At 66.2% G+C, this 18,189-nt stretch overlaps 2 protein-coding genes across 8 annotated transcripts; both read left to right on the forward strand.

Annotated features, from left to right (window-relative positions):
• The first annotated feature begins 1,037 nt into the window (after window positions 1-1,037).
• On the forward strand, window positions 1,038-13,849 carry MIB2 (MIB E3 ubiquitin protein ligase 2). Of its 6 annotated transcripts, none has more exons than XM_086715374.1 (22): window positions 1,038-1,283; window positions 1,789-1,922; window positions 2,921-3,074; window positions 6,923-7,123; window positions 7,319-7,588; window positions 7,768-7,939; window positions 8,699-8,805; window positions 8,891-9,085; window positions 9,243-9,385; window positions 9,493-9,600; window positions 10,515-10,619; window positions 10,696-10,858; window positions 10,942-11,075; window positions 11,173-11,321; window positions 11,400-11,556; window positions 11,659-11,819; window positions 11,916-12,042; window positions 12,120-12,353; window positions 12,785-12,963; window positions 13,075-13,262; window positions 13,346-13,411; window positions 13,488-13,849. In XM_086715374.1, the coding sequence occupies exons 5-22, from the start codon at window positions 7,342-7,344 to the stop codon at window positions 13,724-13,726; spliced, it is 2,874 nt and encodes a 957-aa protein (XP_086571500.1). In that variant the 5' UTR covers window positions 1,038-1,283; window positions 1,789-1,922; window positions 2,921-3,074; window positions 6,923-7,123; window positions 7,319-7,341; the 3' UTR covers window positions 13,727-13,849. The 6 variants fall into 6 exon arrangements, with proteins under 6 accessions (XP_086571500.1, XP_086571502.1, XP_086571499.1 ...); XM_086715376.1 differs by having other exon boundaries at window positions 6,923-7,057; XM_086715373.1 differs by having other exon boundaries at window positions 6,993-7,123.
• Window positions 13,850-14,406: 557 nt separating this feature from the next.
• On the forward strand, window positions 14,407-17,835 carry MMP23B (matrix metallopeptidase 23B). Of its 2 annotated transcripts, none has more exons than XM_086715400.1 (8): window positions 14,407-15,629; window positions 16,054-16,124; window positions 16,202-16,341; window positions 16,407-16,574; window positions 16,955-17,119; window positions 17,193-17,303; window positions 17,404-17,530; window positions 17,616-17,835. In XM_086715400.1, exons 1-8 carry the CDS (start codon window positions 15,471-15,473, stop codon window positions 17,788-17,790), a joined length of 1,116 nt encoding a protein of 371 aa, XP_086571526.1. In that variant the 5' UTR covers window positions 14,407-15,470; the 3' UTR covers window positions 17,791-17,835. The 2 variants fall into 2 exon arrangements, with proteins under 2 accessions (XP_086571526.1, XP_086571525.1); XM_086715399.1 differs by having other exon boundaries at window positions 14,412-15,629; window positions 15,985-16,124.
• Window positions 17,836-18,189: the final 354 nt, after the last annotated feature.

Genomic DNA, 18,189 nt, shown 5'->3' on the forward strand with positions numbered 1-18,189 from the left:
GGAAAACGTTATTGACAGGCGTGTGGCAAAAATGTCCGAACGTCCGGAAAAGAAGACATGTGAGCGTGACAAAAGACGAAGAGAGACCAGAGCAGAGGCTGCGCCAGGGGGGCCGCGGGAGCCGGCGAGAGGTGGAGAAAGCGGACCGACAGCTGCCGCCCCGGGGACACCGGGCCACGCGCGGCCACGCGGGCGTGGCGGAGCTGCGGGGACGGCGGGGCCCGCAGAAACCTGTCACACGGCCGCGTCAGAGCCTAGCAGCGGCCGCTTCACACACGCGGCTTTCCGTCACCAGGAAGCTAAGAGCGCCCAACGTACTTGCCGGGGAGAAGCGCAGGGGCCCGCCGCGTTTCGCTCGGGCTTCGGTTCCGCGAGGAGCACGGCTCAGACTGGCGTTATTCTGATTTTTAAAACCAATCAAGTCAAAGGAGTCGTTGGTGAGGCCTCCGCGGCCCGCCGCAGCCTCCGTCTCCATGGCAACGGGCCGCGTCCTCGCACGGAGCCGCGCCACGTAGGGCCGGCGCGAGGTCGACGAGCTTCCGGCGAGGGTCACGCCCCCTCGCGGGGGGCGTGGCCTCAAGTTCAGCGCCCCGGCGGGGCTGACCTCCCGGCCCCGGTAGAGTGGCCCACCTTGCTCGGCCCACACGAGCTCGGTCCTCGGTGGCTTCCGGGGCGCGAGGGTCCCCGCGCCTACCTGGACGAGGAGCCCGGCCCCTTCCCGTCCAGGCGCACGCTGCTTAGCTCCGCGCCCTCGGCCCGCAACGTGGTGCGAAGTGCGCCGAGGCCGCCGCAGCCTTTCGACGACGTGTGGCACACGCTGCCCGATGTGTACGCGCCTTCCGTCCGCGTTTGGCGGGGAGCCGAGCTCGCGCCTTTCCCGGGAGCAATGCAGCAGGCTTCCCCGTCTCTGTCAGGTCACTGGCCGGGACTCCCTCCCGCACGCCCCGCCTCCTGCGGCCGCGTGCGTCACCACCGCCGCGGGTTCTCCTGGGAGTTGTGGTTCGGACCCTTCCCCTCTAGCTCCGGCCCCAGCGGACTGCAGACTACAACTCCCGACAGGCTCCGCGGCGGCCCCAAGAGCCCCGAGCTTGGGGTCCTCGCCTGCCTCGGCCGGTGGTCTCGGCGCGGCTGGGCGGCCTGGCTGGCGGGCGCTGAGCGGCAGAGGGGCCACGGGCAGGCTGCCGCGCACACCGAGGCCGCTTGGCAGGTCACTAGCAGATAGAATCGGCGCTTCTCGGGCCCCCGGAGCTCCCGCGCCGAACGGGCGGGACGCAAACTTACGGGCAAGTGGAGGGGTCGACGGGGGCACTAGGGTTTGGCCTCAGTCGGGGCCCGGGGCGGCTTCCCGAGGAAGGGGGATGGGGTGGCAGGAGGCGGGGCGGACCCGGGCCGGTAGGGCGGGGTCACGCTCGGGCCGCGCGCCCGCTCTGCCCAGTCCGGCCCGGCCCGGCCCACCCCCGCTGTCCCCCGCGGAGCCTCGGCTGGGGCGCAGCGCCGGGCCCTGACGTCTGCAGCGCCCGGGCCGCCAGCCCTCTTGCTTCGCTCCCGGCCGCAGGTCGTGTTCGGGCGCTGCGGCTCCTGCGTGCCTCAGACAGTGACTACTGCAGTAGGAGCGAGGCCGCCGGAGCCCAGGGAGCCCTGCAGGCCTCTGGGGCAGCGCCGGGTGTCGCGGTGTTTGCACGGGAGTGGGCATGTAGACAGCGGGCAACCCGGGAGCAGACCGGCTAGCTCAGCCCGCTCGCCGCGGTCCCGTCAGAGGTGCTAACTGTGCGTGTTGGCATCTCCCAGGCGCCACAGGGTTGGATGGCTCAGGGCTTGCGCTGAAGCTCAGCGAGGCTAGAGGCCGGTCCCCACGTCTCCAGGCATCAGGGCTGCCCACCAGTGTCCAGGCGGGCAGGGGGGGCGACTGGACGGCCAGACAGGTGAGCTCTCGACAGGCTTGTGGTGTGACAGTTTGGAGCTGGCTGTTTCATGCTGTGCATTCTATCTGATGCCATGTCAGAGGAGTTTTAGTTGTTTTTGAGTGTGTGTGTATGTGTGAGGGTGATACGTAATTCTGCTCCGGCATGCTCTGAATTCATATCTAAATGAAGAAATAAGGAAAGGTGACAAAAAGGCTTCTTCCTGGTGGGCACGAGCGGGGCTGGGGATGAGGCAGACCCAGTCCTTCCTGGCAGGTCCCCTCCTGTCGACTGCAGATGCAACAAGTACCTGAAAGCCTTGCTCCCACTCGGCTTGGCCCTGGGCAGTGGTTGGGGCAGGACGCCCCAGGCTTCAGGGTTCTTGAGGCCTTTCGTCTGGGGGGCGGGGGGGGGGGGGCAGGAGTCAGCTGATGACAGTCCTGTACTTCCTCTAGGCGTTTGGCAGGTCTTCCTGCTGGGCCAAGTTGGGTTTCCTGGGCTCTCGTCTCAGGGCTTCGCCCTGGTCCCTAATGGGCCGGACTCCCCAGCACCCAGGATGTCCACCTTTGTCTTGGCCAGAGCTGCCACATGACAGGAGCCTGTGGTTCACCGAGTTTTGCCAGTTGATTGTGCGCCACATGGTGTTGATTCAAACGGCATCATCAGACACAGCCGGAGGCACAGGGGAAGGAGTGGCAGCTGCCTGTCACATGCCGTGTCAGTGTCATGTAACTGTGTTCCTTTGAATAAAGGCAGTTTGCCCGTTTCTTAGCTAAGTGGTATTTGATCTTTGTGGCTTTTAAAAGTGTTTCCAATAAAATATTCACAAATAGGGAAGACACCTTATTTCTACACTGTCCTCGTGCATATTTCGGAAATCGTTTTGCCTCCAAGAGCTGACAGTTCCTTGAGACACGAGAAACTAGAAACCCCCGGAATAGACCCCGGTGTCCGCCTGCTTGGTTGAAATGGTAAATGCTAAAAGTGTAAAACTGCCTTTTAAAAAACGTTCTCTCCAGACTTGCTTCGCTGGCTGCCTGTTTGGTTGCTGCGTTCTGTGTCGGCATGGTTGCTAGTTTCCAACAGAAAATCTTGGAGACTGTCAAATTTGTGACCCAAGAAGTAGCAGCTAAAGGTCTGGGATGCTGACTCGAGGCTGGTTCGTGTTCTAAGGTAAGTTACAGTTCTGCTGATGTGCATCTGTCACCTGGACCCTGCTGCTCTGACGTTCCTAGCGACAACCTCTGAGGGCGTTTGGGTGCCAGGCAGGGGTGTGGCCTGTGAGCTCTGAGGAGGATGTCCGAGTGTAGTGTTTCTGGTAAAGGAAGTAAAAAGTAAGTCTCTGGGTGAATATCCCACTGAAAGGGTGCCCCCTTTCTCTGTAGCCCCTCTGGGTTTTGTCACTGCCTCCTAACTCCTGACTCTGGTCCATTCCCCACTTGCCATGCCCTTCCCGAGCCCTCTGGTGGGACTGTCTAAAGTGAAGTAGAGAGTCCTGATGGGGGGTTGGGGGCTGGGTACCTGGGGGTATGATCAGCACGTGCTGGGCCCCCAAGGACAGTGACAAAGACCAGGCAGAGAGGTGGGAGGAGAAAAGTGATGGAGAGACTTGGAAAGCTACCGGCCTCCTCACGAGGGTGCTAGAATGCTGGGCCAACACGTTCCTAAGGCCCAGGAGCCGGGTGTCCGATCTCTGCGGTGGATATGTAGGAGGGGACAGCAGGGAGGTGTTGCTGGAGGCTCTGCTCAGGCCTGAGATGAGGCGACACCATGCTGGATGGAGATGCTGAAGCAGGGGGCAGACCTCAAGACGTGCGGGGATCAGGTGCTGGGGACGAGGAGACAAAGAGGCTCCCAGGGCCGTGGGTGTCTCCAGAGCAGGCCGCTTCTCTCTTCTCCATTGTCTTCCTCAAGGGGTGCTGGTCTGGGTGCACATGGTGAGGGGCAGGAAGAGGCCCACGGCCTGTGTGTCCCATAGGGCTGTGTCCCACATGGGTTGGTGGGTTCCCGTGAGGCACAGCCCTGGGGGGGTTGGCAGCCCACCTGCCAGGCCTAGGGGAGAGCTGGCTGTGCTAAAAATACCGACCGCGTGTGTAACAGGTGCTGGGCTGCCCTGGGGACCTGCCCTGCTGCCCCACGTGGGGCTGGCGGCGGCTCAGGCCTGGTCCTGGTTTCCCACAGACCCTTCGGGCATCCCCCCACCCCCCTCTTTGTTCTCTGCCTGTTCCCGTAGGGCAGGGCCAGGCATGGGCACAACTTGCTCTCCTTCTTGGGGTGCCCCCCCCCCCACCGTGTCTTGTTGGAAGTGCTTCCGCAGCACGTGGCTGGTGGGTCCCTGAGGTCAGTAGGCGGGCAGGTGTGGCTGGCTGGGCAGGCTGACAGGCTGGCCTCACAGAGGACAAGCCACCCTGGCCAAGGAACGGCTCATGGCACTGATTCGTGGCACTCGCAGGGTCCCTTCCTGCGCCGAGTCCTTTATTACAGTGTGGGGCCAGTTTCTGGGCTCTGCAGGCAGGGACCTTCCTTGGGCTTGTCTGCCTAGGCTTGTCTGGGTCTGCGGTTGCCTGGAACGAGGCCCACTGTGGAGGAGTATATGTCGGCAGAGCATTTGGGAAGGGCAGGGAGCAGCTCCGTGTGACCCGTCTGTCACAGCCAGCTCTGGTGGCTTCCCAGCAGGCAGGAGCATCTGGCAGGGTAGGGGTGGGGCCTGTACACTAAGGGGCCGGCCACTGCTCTGCCGGCAGGCCACAGGCTCAGGCCGTGCTGCTCCGCCTAAGAAACACACGTGTGGCAGCTGCTGATTGGGGGGGGGGGGGCAGGAGGCTGAGGCTACATGTGGGCGGCCCACTGGACCTGACCCCCAGGATGCCTCCCCTCCTCTGGAGCTTGCTGGCACCCAAGGGTGACAGGCATTCTGGGGTGGCAGGCCTGGGCTCGTGGAAGAAATAGGAAGCTCTTGGTGCTGGAGTCTGCTGCGGTCTCAGGCCCGGCTGCCCCATCTCAGCAAGGGCCAGAGACCAGAAGGGAAGGCAGCTGAGAGGCGACAGCGCAGGGAGGCAGGGTGGCCTGAGAGGTGAGGCCGTCGGGGTGAGTGAGCAATGAGGAGTTTCCTTGAGGAAAGGCTGCTAATGAGTTCATGGGTTGGGAAGGTTTATCTTTCCGAAACGTGCACCTGTTTCTGTGGAAGCCTTGGAGGTCCTGCCTGGGTGGGGTGAGGAAGCAGCATCACAGGGAGCCCGTCTGGGAGGGAGAATTTGCAACAGTCAGACCTGGCCGGGTGGTTCCTGCCTCTAAGAGTCCGAGGGGTGCACTGGCTTGGACATGCAGGCTAGGCACGGACTGAGGCCCTAGCCCTATGGACAGCGCCCTTCTGGTGCCCACCCTGGGTGGGACGTGGGCCTCAGAACGGAGTTGGGCAGAGGGTAGACGTCAGATGGTCCGTGGGGCTTGGCCCCTGCCTCTGGCAGTCTGACCACCATCCCTCCTCTCTGCCCGCCTGTGGCCTTGGCTGGATGGCAGTTTCCTGAGCTGTCCAGGCCTGGGAGCATTGGGATGGGGATGGGGGTGGGACTCAGGACCTTGGAGAGGGCCCCAGGTGGAGGAGTGACCTGTGGTTTTCCTCCCTTGTTGCTGGCCAGTGTCCTGTGGCTGAGCGGGGCCACTGGGCCCTAACAGAAGCTGGCAGTAGCCTGTCTGCTTCTCAGCTTCACCCCAGCCAGCCTCAGTGTCCCTCCGGCCTCCCAGGTTCACACCCAGCCCTGCCTTGGACAGCGCCCCAGGCCAGCTGTTTTCGCAGCGTCGGGGTCCTCCTGGCAACATGGCAGACCATGGCAGAAGTGGAGTGGTGATTGCTCTCTTACAGGCTGGGAGTCCCTGGGGCCCTCTCCAAGTGCTGTTGATTTTCTCTCTTAACGGTCATTCAAATCCGTCCTTGTCATTAGTTAAAAATACTTTATTGAAGAAACATGTAATGCAGGTCCCAGGTCAGAAGTGATCCAAGTTTGCAAAGACACATAAGCATCACTCACATCAGGAAATAGTACATCTCTGGGTCCCAGAGCCCCATGTTTGCCTCCACCACCATGAATTTGCTTGTCCTGGTTGTGAACGTCTTGTAAATGGATCCAGGTAGCGGGTACGTGGCTGCTTTCCTTCAGCACCCGTAGAGTTCTGCCTCCCAGCGGCTCCTGCGTACTGTGTGGTGGGTGTGTGTTCCTCTGGGGATAAATCATGCCTCATGACCCAGTTCACCCTTGAGCATGCGGGGGAGGGGGCTGCCGTGAACACAGGCGCCACCTCATCTGGTACAAGTCGAGCGGGCAGACCACGGTTCTGCAGAGAAGACCCCAGAAGCGGGGCCCGGAGTGACCTTGAGGCACTGTCTATGACCTAGGATAGTGTCACACTCGAGCAGTGGCCTGGTGACCAGATGTGTTTTTTAGTCTTTGCGGGGGGCGGGGGGGACGTATGCCAGTGCTTTGCCCCTTTTCTTTTGGGCTGTCTGCATTTGCACGTTCTCCCCACACCCCAGACACAAGCTCCCCGTGCTCTGTGTGCGTGGCTGCTGCGTCCTCCGGGCCTGCTGGGTGTTTATTCTCTTAGTGGTGTCTTGATGGACGCTGGACCTCAGTGCAGCCCAGCTTCTAAACTGGCTGCACAAAAGAGTGTGTTTTCTTCTGATAGTTTTGTTGTCTTACTTTACATCCATTAATTTTTTTTAATGCTTATTTATTTTGAGAGAGAGAGAGAGGCAGAGAGAGAATCCCAAGCAGGCTTTTCACCGTCAGCCCAGAGCCAGAAGCTGGGCTTGACCTCAGGAACTGTGAGATCATGACCTGAGCCGAAACCCCGAGTCAAACGCTCAACCGACTGAGCCACTCAGGGCCTCCCCCCCCCCCCAATCCATTAATTTTCAAACAAAGATGTGCTGATGGCCCACTGTGTGCCGACCACCCAGAACTGGACCCCCTAGCAGAGGCAGACGCTCCACGAGCATTTGCTGAGGGTCCCTACCTTGCCAGATCTCGTTCCCTGGCGATCCAGTGTCCTCTTTCTAGGACTGCACCCTCTTTCTGCCCCTGCTCACCACAGGGCGGCACCTCATAGTGGCTGGAGAGGACTTTCCAAAGGGGCATCCCACCCTTCCTCGAAGACAGGTGCCATTTGAGCCTCTGTGGCCCGTGTCCCCTTCCACCAGCCGGTGGCCAGTTGAGCCTCCTTTGGTCTGTAGTGCACATGCTCACCATGCTTCTCCCTGCCCCAGGGCGTTTGCGCATGCTCCCCCCCCCTCACCCCCACACACCATACCTAGCTCCCCCAGACCTGTTCCCCACCGTGTCTCTCTGGCAGCCTTCCCAGAACTGGCAAGAGCCTGTGTGGCCTTCTTCATGTGGCCTGAGGGTACCATCTGCCTGCAGGTCCCGGAGCAGCCGTGCCCACCATGGACCCAGACCCCCAGGCAGGCGTGCAGGTGGGCATGCGTGTGGTGCGCGGCGTGGACTGGAAGTGGGGCCAGCAGGATGGCGGCGAGGGCGGCGTGGGCACTGTGGTGGAGCTTGGCCGCCACGGAAGCCCCTCGACCCCTGACCGCACGGTAGTCGTGCAGTGGGACCACGGCACCCGCACCAACTACCGCGCAGGCTACCAGGGCGCGCACGACCTGCTGCTCTACGACAACGCCCAGATCGGTGCGCGTGGCGGGCCCTGGAGGGGCAGGGGGCAGGTGACAACGCCCAGATCTGTGCGTGGGGTGGCGGCGGGCCCTGGGCGGGGGACAGATGACGATGCCCAGATGGGTGCACGAGACAGCGGCCCTGGAGGGTGGAGGGCAGAGGCCCCGCGTCCCCTGACCCTGCCCCGCCCCCAGGCGTCCGCCACCCCAACATTGTCTGTGACTGCTGCAAGAAGCATGGCCTGCGGGGTATGCGCTGGAAGTGCCGCGTCTGCTTCGACTACGACCTGTGCACGCAGTGCTACATGCACGGCAAGCACGACCTCACCCACGCCTTCGAGCGCTACGAGACGGCCCACTCGCGCCCGTGAGTTCCACCCGCCTGGCAGGGTCGGGGCCCTGGCCTGTGACAGCCAGAGCACCTGCAGCACCTTTCCTTGAAGTGTGGCCGAGGTCACGGTCACTCCAGAGGCCTGGTCACTGGCACCAGCGCCCCCCCCCCCCCCGCCCACCTCCGTGGAAGGCAGCCTGTCCACTCTGTCCTGGCACCGGCCCTAGAGCCAGGCGTGGCTGGTTCCCGGTGCAGCTGTGGTGGGGGCACGGAGTTGGCCTGCGTCCCCTGGGGAAGCCCCCGGCGGCCTGTGCTGGGAGCGAACCCAAAGGCGTAGCTGGGGAGGCACCGTTGCTGAGGGCGGGGGGATGGAACTAGGAGTCCCCTGGGCTGGGGTGGCCCCCCAGAGGCACCACCCACGGCTCCTTGACGCTTCCCGTGCGCGTGGAGGGGCGGCGTGTGCTCTGGCTTCCGGCTGCCTGCTGGCCAGAGTGGGAGCAGGGCCAGCTGCCTGGGCGCTTCTGGTCATTCTTCCATCTCTACGTTTCTATGTGCTGAGCCCTTTCCGGGCCAGGCTGTGTGCAGAGCTCTGGGAACAACCCTAACAGCGCTCAGCCCGGGAGGAGGCGCTGGGTGCCAAGTGACTGCATACAGAGGCCCTGCTGTGAGGGGCCCAGAGCGGAGGGCAGGGACCTGCTGGGCCAGCCGCCCTAGGGCAAGAGAGCTGGGTGGGCCGGAGGGCTTGCACATCGCCCTGCTTCCCATGTGGCCCAGCACCCACTTGCTCTCTTGCAGGGTCACGCTGAGTCCCCGCCAGGGCCTCCCCAGGATCCCGCTGAGGGGCATCTTCCAGGGGGCGAAGGTGGTACGGGGTCCTGACTGGGAGTGGGGCTCGCAGGACGGTGAGTGGGGGACCAGGCCGCCCCTGGCTGTGGCTCAGCTTCACGGCACGGGCTTAGCTTGCTGGTGGGACCCTTGTCTCCCCAGGCGGGGAAGGGAAGCCAGGCCGAGTGGTGGACATCCGTGGCTGGGATGTGGAGACAGGCCGGAGCGTGGCCAGTGTGACGTGGGCAGATGGCACCACCAATGTGTACCGAGTGGGCCACAAGGGCAAGGTGGACCTCAAGTGTGTAGGCGAGGCGGCCGGTGGCTTCTACTACAAGGAGCACCTGCCAAGGCTCGGTAGGGGCTGGCCCCGAGTAGCCCACATCCGCCTGCCCTGCCGCCCTGCCGCCCTCCTGCCCCAGCGGGGTCCTGGGGCGGCACCGGGTGGGGGCTGACCTCTGGAGGTGCCGGGGAGGAGGGATGCTGCTGAGGGGGGCCTGTTGCCCGCCCCCAGGCAAGCCGGCAGAGCTGCAGCGCAGGGTGAGTGCTGATGGCCAGCCTTTCCAGCACGGGGACAAGGTTAAGTGTCTGCTGGACACAGACATCCTGAGGGAGATGCAGGAAGGCCACGGCGGGTGGAACCCCAGGATGGCGGAGGTGAGCCGCCCCACCTGCTGAGCCCCCCCGTACCCTCCCTTCCCCGCATCCTCTGGACCCCTAGCCCTCCCGCTCCACCCAGCCACGGTCTCCATGACCCGCCACAGTTTATCGGACAGACGGGCACCGTGCACCGCATCACGGAGCGTGGGGATGTGCGCGTGCAGTTCGGCCATGAGACCCGCTGGACCTTCCACCCTGGGGCTCTCACCAAGGTGCATGGGGGGCTGGGCCGAGCCCGTCTGTTCGCTTCTGCACCCCCTCCGTGTACCTGCTCAGCTCTGGGAATGCCTTTCTCCAACCCTGAAGGGAGAGGGGGGGCTTTACAGGGTCTAGAAGGGACTGAGTTCCACGGAGAGGGATCCAGGTGTACAGGGATCCAGAGGGTGAGGCACTGGGGGCTGGCGGAGGCTGGGGGCTTGATCCTGGGCCTAAGGAAGCCACTGCTGCATTACAGGTGGGAGGTGACTTTCTAAACAGTGCTCCCTATGGGTGTGGGGAGCACATGGGGGGCAGCAAGCGGGAGCAGTGGGAAGGCCCTTCAGGACGGAGGGTGGACACTTAGCCGGGGGTGGGTGCGGGTGAACACTGGGAAGCAGGGTTGTGTGGGTGGGGCAGCTACCCCTAGCATGGTCCTGGACCCGGGGGTTGGGTGTTGGGGGGGGGGAGGGTATCACAGGACAGATGGTTTGTAGAGCAAGACCTGTACAGGGAGGGTGCAGCCAGGAAAGGTTTGGGGACTGGGGAGGAGTGGCTCCTGATGCCCCTGGTCGTCCCAGGACCCCACCCCCATCCTTGTGTCGGTCTAGATTGGCCTCAGCCACACTGCCTGCTTCTCCAATGGTGCATAGGGTCAGGCCCGCCTTGGCCTTCACCCCAGAGTTGGCTTTGGTCTGGTCTGGATGTCACTGCCTGGGTGCCTCTCTGGCTGTCGCTCCCACGGCTCTGGGGCTGGCCACCCAGGGCTGCCCTGGTCACTGTGGCCCTCATCCAGCTCTCAGTCAGGTGCTGGGGTCAAGTTGAGGCTCGCCTATCCTGTGGAGTTCAGTGGAGGTGGCTCCCTGCTCTAAGGCCCCGGGCAGCCACCCTTGCCTGGGGGGTGCCCCTCACATGCCTGTCTGTCACTCAGCACAACGCCTTCTGGGTGGGTGACGTGGTGCGGGTCATTGATGACCTTGACACGGTGAAGCGGCTACAAGCTGGGCACGGCGAGTGGACAGATGACATGGCCCCTGTGAGTGCCTCCACCCACCCCCGCCTCCCTCACCCCCTGGGAGACCCGCCTGTGACCCTACCCTCTCCCCACTCAGGCCCTGGGCCGCGTCGGGAAGGTGATAAAAGTTTTCAGAGACGGTAACCTGCGTGTGGCAGTCGGCGGTCAGCTGTGGACCTTCAGCCCCTCCTGCCTGGTGGCCTACCGCCCCGAGGAAGATGCCAACCTGGACGTCGCAGAGCGTGCCAGGGAGAACAAAAGTGCGGGCACCCAGCTTGGGTGGCCGGTGGGAGGCAGGGCCGCCCCCTGGGCCGCCACTTAACTCGAGCCCTGCCCCACCCAGGCTCCCTGAGTGTTGCCCTGGACAAGCTTCGAGCCCAGAAGAGCGACCTTGAGCATCCAGGGAGACTGGTGGTGGAGGTGGCCCTAGGCAGTATGGCCGGGGCTCTGGACCTGCTGAGGAGGCACCCAGAGCAGGCGAGCTCCCGAGACCCCTGCCTCTCCACCCCTCCGCCGGCCAGCCCCAGGGAGAGGGACAGAGGGCTGGGGACTGACCTGCTGGCTCTCCTGGCAGGTGGACGCCAAGAACCAGGGCAGGACCGCCCTGCAGGTGGCTGCCTACCTGGGCCAGGTGGAGCTGGTGCGGCTGCTGCTGCAGGCACGGGCGGGCGCAGACCTGCCAGACGATGAGGGCAACACGGCGCTGCACTACGCGGCCCTGGGGTGAGGCCCCGGCAGGGACGGGGCGGGGGATGGGTCCGCAGGTGGACGCAGCGTGCCTCCCGCTCCCTCTTCCGCCAGGAACCAGCCCGAGGCTGCCCGGGTGCTCCTGAGCTCCGGGTGCGGGGCCAATGCCCTTAACGGCACCCGGAGCGCAGCGCTGCATGTGGCCGTGCGGAGGGGCTTTCTGGAGGTGGTGAGGGTCCTGTGTGAGCGCGGCTGTGACGTCAATCTGCCTGTGAGTGTTAGGTCCCCTGGCCCTACCCCTGGGGTCAAGGATGCAGTGGCATTTACCTCCCTGCCAAGTGACCGCTGCCCCCCCCCACACACACCCCGGCAGGACGCCCATGCGGACACACCCCTGCACTGTGCCATCTCGGCGGGCGCCGGCGCCAGCGGCATCGTGGAGGTCCTCACTGAGGTGCCGGGCATCGACGTCACTGCCACCAACAGCCAGGGCTTCACCCTGCTGCACCACGCGGCCCTCAAGGGCCACACACTGTGAGTTTGGGGTGGGCATGGCCGGTGGCCAGCCTCCTGAGCTGCTGGGCCGCTCTGGGGACACGACCGACCCCCGATGCGTCTCCCTGCTCCCAGAGCTGTCAGGAAGATCCTAGCTCGGGCACGTCAGCTGGTGGATGCCAAGAAAGAGGACGGCTTCACGGCCTTGCACCTGGCCGCCCTCAACAACCACCGGGAGGTGATCCAGATTCTCATCCGAGAGGTGTGGACGCAGCCGAGGGACGGGGGCGGGTCCCTGGCCGGAGCCTGTGCCCACCCTCCCCCCTTCCCTCTCCCCAGGGCCGCTGTGACGTGAACGTCCGCAACCGGCAGCTCCAGTCCGCACTGCACCTGGCGGTGCAGCAGGCCCACGTGGGCCTCGTGCCGCTGCTGGTGGACGCTGGCTGCAGCGTCAATGCCGAGGATGAGGAGGGGGACACGGCCTTGCACGTGGCACTGCAGCGTCACCAGCTGCTGCCCCTGGCGGCCGATGGGGCCGGGGGGGACCCGGGGCCCTTGCAGCTGCTGTCCAGGGTGAGGAAGTGTGGGTCTGGGTGGCGCGGAGGTGGGCCGCAGGGGCTGTTCGCCTCCGCCGCGGGCGCCTGCCCAGGGAGCCAGGCCTTCCTGGGGGCGGGGCAGTCTGGGGGACTGCGGCCAGGGGCGTCCTTGCGACCCCGGCCGGGGCCGTGCGTTCCTGAGAAAATGCGCTGCTGACCAGCCTGGGAAAGGGCGACCCCCCCCCCCCGCCCCCGGGCCCCGTGGGGGCGGGGCGGGGTACTGTCTCCGAACCCCGCCCCTCCCCCTGGAGTCCCCCGCTTTTCCTGCCCGCCCATCTCCCGCTCTAACGTTGTAACGGCCTCAGACGGCGAGGGGTGCTCAGGCCCCTGACCCGAGGCCCGGGCGGCCGGGCTGGTCCTGAGACCTGCCCCGGCGCCCGCCCTCACTGGCGTCTGTCTGCCGCGCAGCTACAGGCCTCCGGCCTCCCGGGCAGCGGGGAGCTGACGGTGGGCGCGGCGGTCGCGTGCTTCCTGGCGCTGGAGGGCGCCGACGTGAGCTACGCCAACCACCGCGGCCGGAGCCCCCTGGACTTGGCCGCCGAGGGCCGCGTGCTCAAGGCCCTGCAGGGCTGCGCGCAGCGCTTCCGGTGAGCCGGGCGGGGTGGGGACGGGTCCCGGCGCGCGCCCCTCCCCCCCCCGCAACGCCTCCCCTCCCCGCCCCCGCCAGGGCCCCCTCGAGCCCCCTCCTCCGACCGCAGGGAGCGGCACGCGGGCGGCAGCGGGGGCGCGGCCCCGGGCCCCAGGCTGGTGCTCGGCACCCCCAACACCGTGACGAACCTGCACGTGGCCGCGCCGTCGGGGCCCGAGGCCGCCGAGTGCCTGGTGTGCTCGGAGCTGGCGCTGCTGGTGTTGTTCTCGCCGTGCCAGCACCGCACGGTGTGCGAGGGTGAGTGCGGGGGGGAGGGGGGCGCCGGGGGGCGGGGCCCGCGCCGGCCCGCCCGCCCGCCCGACCGCGCGCTCCCCCCGCAGAGTGTGCGCGCAGGATGAAGAAGTGCATCAGGTGCCAGGTGGTCATCGGCAAGAAGCTGCGCCCAGGTGGGTGGGGAGCCGGGCCGCGGGCCCACGTCCCCCCGCCCGCCCCGCCCCTCCTGACCCCGATCCCCGCCCGCAGACGGCACGGAGGTGGCCGGCGCGCCCCCTGCGCCCGGCCCGCCGCGGCAGCTGGTGGAGGAGCTCCAGAGCCGCTACCGGCAGATGGAAGAACGCATCACCTGCCCCATCTGCATCGACAGCCACATCCGCCTCGTGTTCCAGTGCGGCCACGGCGCGTGCGCGCCCTGCGGCGCCGCGCTCAGCGCCTGCCCCATTTGCCGCCAGCCCATCCGCGACCGCATCCAGATCTTCGTGTAGTCCGCGCCACCCCCCCCCCCCGCCCCCGCCCCGCGTCCCGGCCGCGCCCCGCCACGTTCCGGAGCCACGTCCCGCCATCGCCTTCGCAAGCCCCTACCCGTGTTTTATAAAAAGATTCTCGGACTTTTCCGCCTGGTGCCTGCCTGGGGCGGGGGCCGGGCCGGTCGGCACCCGGGTCCCGCCCCGCCGCGCCGCCGCCCCCTACGCGGGCAGTCCTGACCGGCTCCTCTTCCGCCGCTGCCCCAGATCCAGGCTCTGCGCTTTGGCCCGTGCCCCGCGCGTCCTGCTCTTTGTGGCGCTCACAGCACAAGACGCCTGCCCGGACCCGTTCTCTGGGCCAGGCACGGGCCGCCTCTCACGACCCTGGCCTGGGGGTTCGGGAGCGTGGTGTCCTCTAGAAGCCCTGGGTCAGCCAGAACCCCTGTGTCCGCCCAGCTGGGGGTCTTCCTCGTCATCTCCCCGGCCCCTTAATCTTTTCCTGGGCCGACCGTGTGGTCACCTCCGACCCTGTTCTCTCGGTGGCCCTTGGGGGGGTCCCTGCTAAACAGGGAGCTGGGGAAGGGGCCTCTTTGGGGCCGGCGGCACCACTAGTGTCTTAGGACCGTTGAATGTGGAAGGGGGGTACAGGCGCTGGGGAGAGGGCAGGACACAGGGTGGGAGGGCCAGTCTGAGCTGGGCAAATATTGAACCACGAAGAGCTTAAAGCTGCGCTCAGCGGCCGGGTGCTTTTCAAGAACCACCCGAAATGCTCCCCTGGAGCTGTCTGCCAGCACCTTGGCACTGACCCCGTCGGCTGGGTGTACTGCTGTCACTCGGCGCCAGGCCCGGATGGAGAACGGGGAGGGTCAGACCCCCAGCCCGGTCTGGCCTTCCGCCTCTCCCCTCGCTCCCTCTCTGCACCAATCCCTGTTGACTCTGCCTTCTCAGCCCCCACCCACCCACCCCCAGATCCCAGGTCCCCCAACCCGGAGGAGCCCTCACCAACATCCCTGCCTGGCTCAGCTCCTGCAGCCTACAGGCCGTCCCGTCGAGGCCTAGGGCCTCAGGACACCACTTCCCTGCCTGCCCGCCCAGGCCCCTTCCCGGCCTTGGCCCTGGCCACGGGTCCGGGGCTCCCACAACCCCGGCACCTCACGGGCTTCCCCCCAAACCCCGATGGGGTCTCTTCTCTCCAGCTCTGACAGCTTGGTCCTCTGCCACGCTCCCCTGGCCACCTGCCCCCTCCCCTGCCTCTCGCCCCGCCCCCACTGCCCCGCCAGCGCGCCCGGTACTCACTCTCCTAGTCCCCTCCCCTTTCTCCGGGACCCTGTCAGGCGGCCGCGTGCTCCGGCAGGGGACTTGTCCCAAGTTGGCTGGAACGGAGGTTCGCTCCCAGGCTTCATTCGGTGGCGAGGGAGCTGAAGAGATTCCATCCAGGGAAAAAGCTGGTCTCAGGACCCCAACTGACCTTCCTTCCTTGAGCCCGAGACTCTACCCCTTCTCTAGCTGCCTGGCCCTCCTCACCCCCCCCTCCCCAAGTAACCCCGCCCAGCAGGCCCTGCCCAAGCTGCTGCCACCGACCCACAGGCCCCGGGTCCGCACCCCACACTGGCGGCAGGGCTGTCCTGACAGCGGGGACGGCCAGTTGGTTCCCTTCAGGGGCACGCGCCTCCCCCTGCACCCACCCCTGTAACCCGAGCCGCTTCAGCGCCTCCCCGCGCAGCCCCACTGGGCCCTAGGCCCCGACAGCGAGTCCGCAGGCGCCATGGGCCTCGGGGCCTGCGTGTCCTCGGCGGCGTCGGGGGCCCGAGTCCAGGCTGGCCGGCTGGGAGCTGTGCTGGGTGCCTTGTGCCTGCTCCCCGTGCTCATGATGCTGGCCCGGCTGGGGGCCCCCTCGGCCCGGCTGGCAGCCAGCGCAGCGCAGGTGAGAGCAGGGCGGGACTGGGCAGAAGGGTGGGCGGCCCCGAGGGTCCAAGGGCCTGCGTGTTGGGGGAGGGGGGAAGCGGGGGCGGGGGGTGGGGGGGTGGGGGATGGCAGCATCAGGCCTCCAGCCCCGCCCACTCCGACCTGGCCTGTGGTTAGTAACCTTTTTCATTCTGGCTGTAAAAGTAACGCTGACCGGGGTAGAAAACCCAAAAACACACAGAGCCCAAAGGAGGGAATTTCAGCACTCCCTGAACCACGAACCCCACCCCGTTTCCTTTAGTCTTTTTTCCGAGTGTTTTCAGACACAAGTCTGGTCCCGACTGCCTCCCCAAGAGCCCTTGCTTTCTTTGAAGGGAGATCTCGCCGCACCCAATCCCGCGGGTGTCCTCGCTACCCCGGGACCTGGTCCTCTGCCCCTCCAGGCGCCCCGCAGACGCCGCTACACGCTGACCCCCGCCAGGCTGCGCTGGGACCACTTCAACCTCACCTACAGGTGTGACCGTGGGCCAGGATGTGGAGGGGAGCGTGCCGCAGCCTGGCCGCCACCCCTGACCTTAACCCCCACCCCAGGATTCTCTCCTTCCCACGGAACCTGCTGAGCCCCAGCGAGACCCGGCGGGGCCTGGCCGCCGCCTTCCGCATGTGGAGCGACGTGTCCCCCTTCAGCTTCCGAGAGGTGGCCCCCGAGCAGCCCAGTGACCTCCGCATAGGTGGGCACCGTGCCCCTGCCCCCGCCCAGCCCCGCGGCCCCCTCTCAGCCCCTGTGCTCCCCCAGGCTTCTACCCGGTCAACCACACGGACTGCCTGGTCTCTGCCCTGCACCACTGCTTTGACGGCCCGACAGGCGAGCTGGCCCACGCCTTCTTCCCCCCTCACGGGGGCATCCACTTCGATGACAGCGAATACTGGGTCCTGGGCCCCACGCGCTACAGCTGGAAGAAAGGTGATGGCCTGGCCTCCTGTGGGGCCCTCTGCGCCACGGTGGGCACAGCAGGAGGGCTTTGGGGGTGACGGCTATGATCTGGGGTCAAGTAAGCAGGAAGGGGGAGGCTGGGAAGAGGCCACAGGCCCCGGTTCCAGGAGCCCTGAAACCCCCCTGCCCCCCCTCCCCCCTGCTGCTGGAGACAGAACCGGAGCTACATTCCTGGGGGCCGAGCTCACTGCCTCTGCTGGCCTGGAACGTTCTTATCTTCCCATGGCTGTGCCGAGTGAGGGAGGCTCCGTGGCCGCACCGCAGCAGATGTGGCCACGGCAAGCAAGGCCGGCGGGCAGAACGGGGAGGGCTGGGCCAGGGTCCGAGGGCCTGACCCTCGGGACCTGCAGGCGTTTGGCTCACTGACCTGGTGCACGTGGCGGCCCACGAGATCGGCCACGCGCTGGGCCTGATGCACTCGCAGCACGGCCGGGCTCTCATGCACCTCAACGCCACGCTGCGTGGCTGGAAGACGCTGTCGCAGGACGAGCTGTGGGGGCTGCACCGACTCTACGGTGAGTGCCGTGGGTGGGCGGGCTGGCGGGTGGCGTGCCGGGCCGGCCCTGAGGACAGGTTGCCCTCTCGCAGGCTGCCTGGACCGACTGTTTGTGTGCACATCCTGGGCACGGAGGGGGTTCTGTGACACCCGCCGGAGACTTATGAAGAGGCTCTGTCCCAGCAGCTGTGACTTCTGCTACGGTGAGGCCGGTGAGGCAGGGTCCCCAGTGCCAGCTCGGGTCTGGCGGGGGGGGGGGGGGCGGGGCACTGATGTGGCCCTCCCTCCCTGCCTCCGGAGCAGAGTTTCCCTTCCCCACGGTGGCTGCCACTGCACCGCCACCCAGGACCAAGACCAGGCTGGTGCCCGAGGGCCGGAACGTGACCTTCCGCTGCGGCCAGAAGATCCTCCACAAGAAAGGCAAAGTGTAGTGAGTGGCCCTGCGTCCCCGTGACCCCCCGAGGGTGGGTGGCGGGTGCTCGGGGCCCTGCCCAGCCTCGCCACCCTCCCCGCAGCTGGTACAAGGACCAGGAGCCCCTGGAATTCTCCTACCCTGGCTACCTGGCGCTGGGCGAGGCGCATCTGAGCATCATCGCCAACGCCATCAACGAGGGCACGTACACGTGCGTGGTGCGCCGGCGGCAGCGGGTGCTCAGCACCTACTCCTGGCGGGTCCGCGTGCGGGGCTGAGCGCCCGCGGGGCCGAGACGGCCGATAAAGCACTTTCTCTCTCAAGTCTGCGCACCCTTTCTTGGGAGGGAGGGCGAACAGCCTTGGGTCCTGCGGGGTGGGGCCCTCCAGCCTGTGCTCAGCTGGATGTGGGGAGCCCGGGGCCCGGACGCCCCAACTTCCCCACAGGCCAAGGCCAAGGAAGGCTTTTTCCAGCTGGTCCTGGAGAAGTGGGGAAAAGGGACCCCCACACGTGAGCAGCATCGCTGGGGACATAGGCTGAGCCGGTGGAGCCCGGGGTTCCTGGCTGTGTCTCGGGGTCACTCAGGGGTGGGGAGGCAGGAAGGCTGGGAAGGGCCGGACCACTGTGCCCGTGAGGCCTCCAGTGGGAGCGAAAGGACCGACGTAGCAAAGCTTCCC

This window comes from Puma concolor, chromosome C1, assembly GCF_028749965.1.
Source record: "Puma concolor isolate L17-30 chromosome C1, mPumCon1.1.hap2, whole genome shotgun sequence".
NCBI classification, from domain to species: Eukaryota; Metazoa; Chordata; class Mammalia; order Carnivora; family Felidae; genus Puma; species Puma concolor.

Coding starts and splice junctions, on each gene's coding strand:
- MIB2 (XM_086715374.1), top strand. CDS start 7,342: ATGGACCCAGACCCCCAGGCAGGCGTGCAGGTGGGCATGCGTGTGGTG. Junction 7,589..7,767: donor CTACGACAACGCCCAGATCG/GTGCGCGTGGCG, acceptor CCCCGCCCCCAG/GCGTCCGCCACCCCAACATT. Junction 9,086..9,242: donor GGAGCACCTGCCAAGGCTCG/GTAGGGGCTGGC, acceptor GCCCGCCCCCAG/GCAAGCCGGCAGAGCTGCAG.
- MMP23B (XM_086715399.1), top strand. CDS start 15,471: ATGGGCCTCGGGGCCTGCGTGTCCTCGGCGGCGTCGGGGGCCCGAGTC. Junction 15,630..15,984: donor TGGCAGCCAGCGCAGCGCAG/GTGAGAGCAGGG, acceptor CTTTCTTTGAAG/GGAGATCTCGCCGCACCCAA. Junction 16,125..16,201: donor CACTTCAACCTCACCTACAG/GTGTGACCGTGG, acceptor CCCCCACCCCAG/GATTCTCTCCTTCCCACGGA.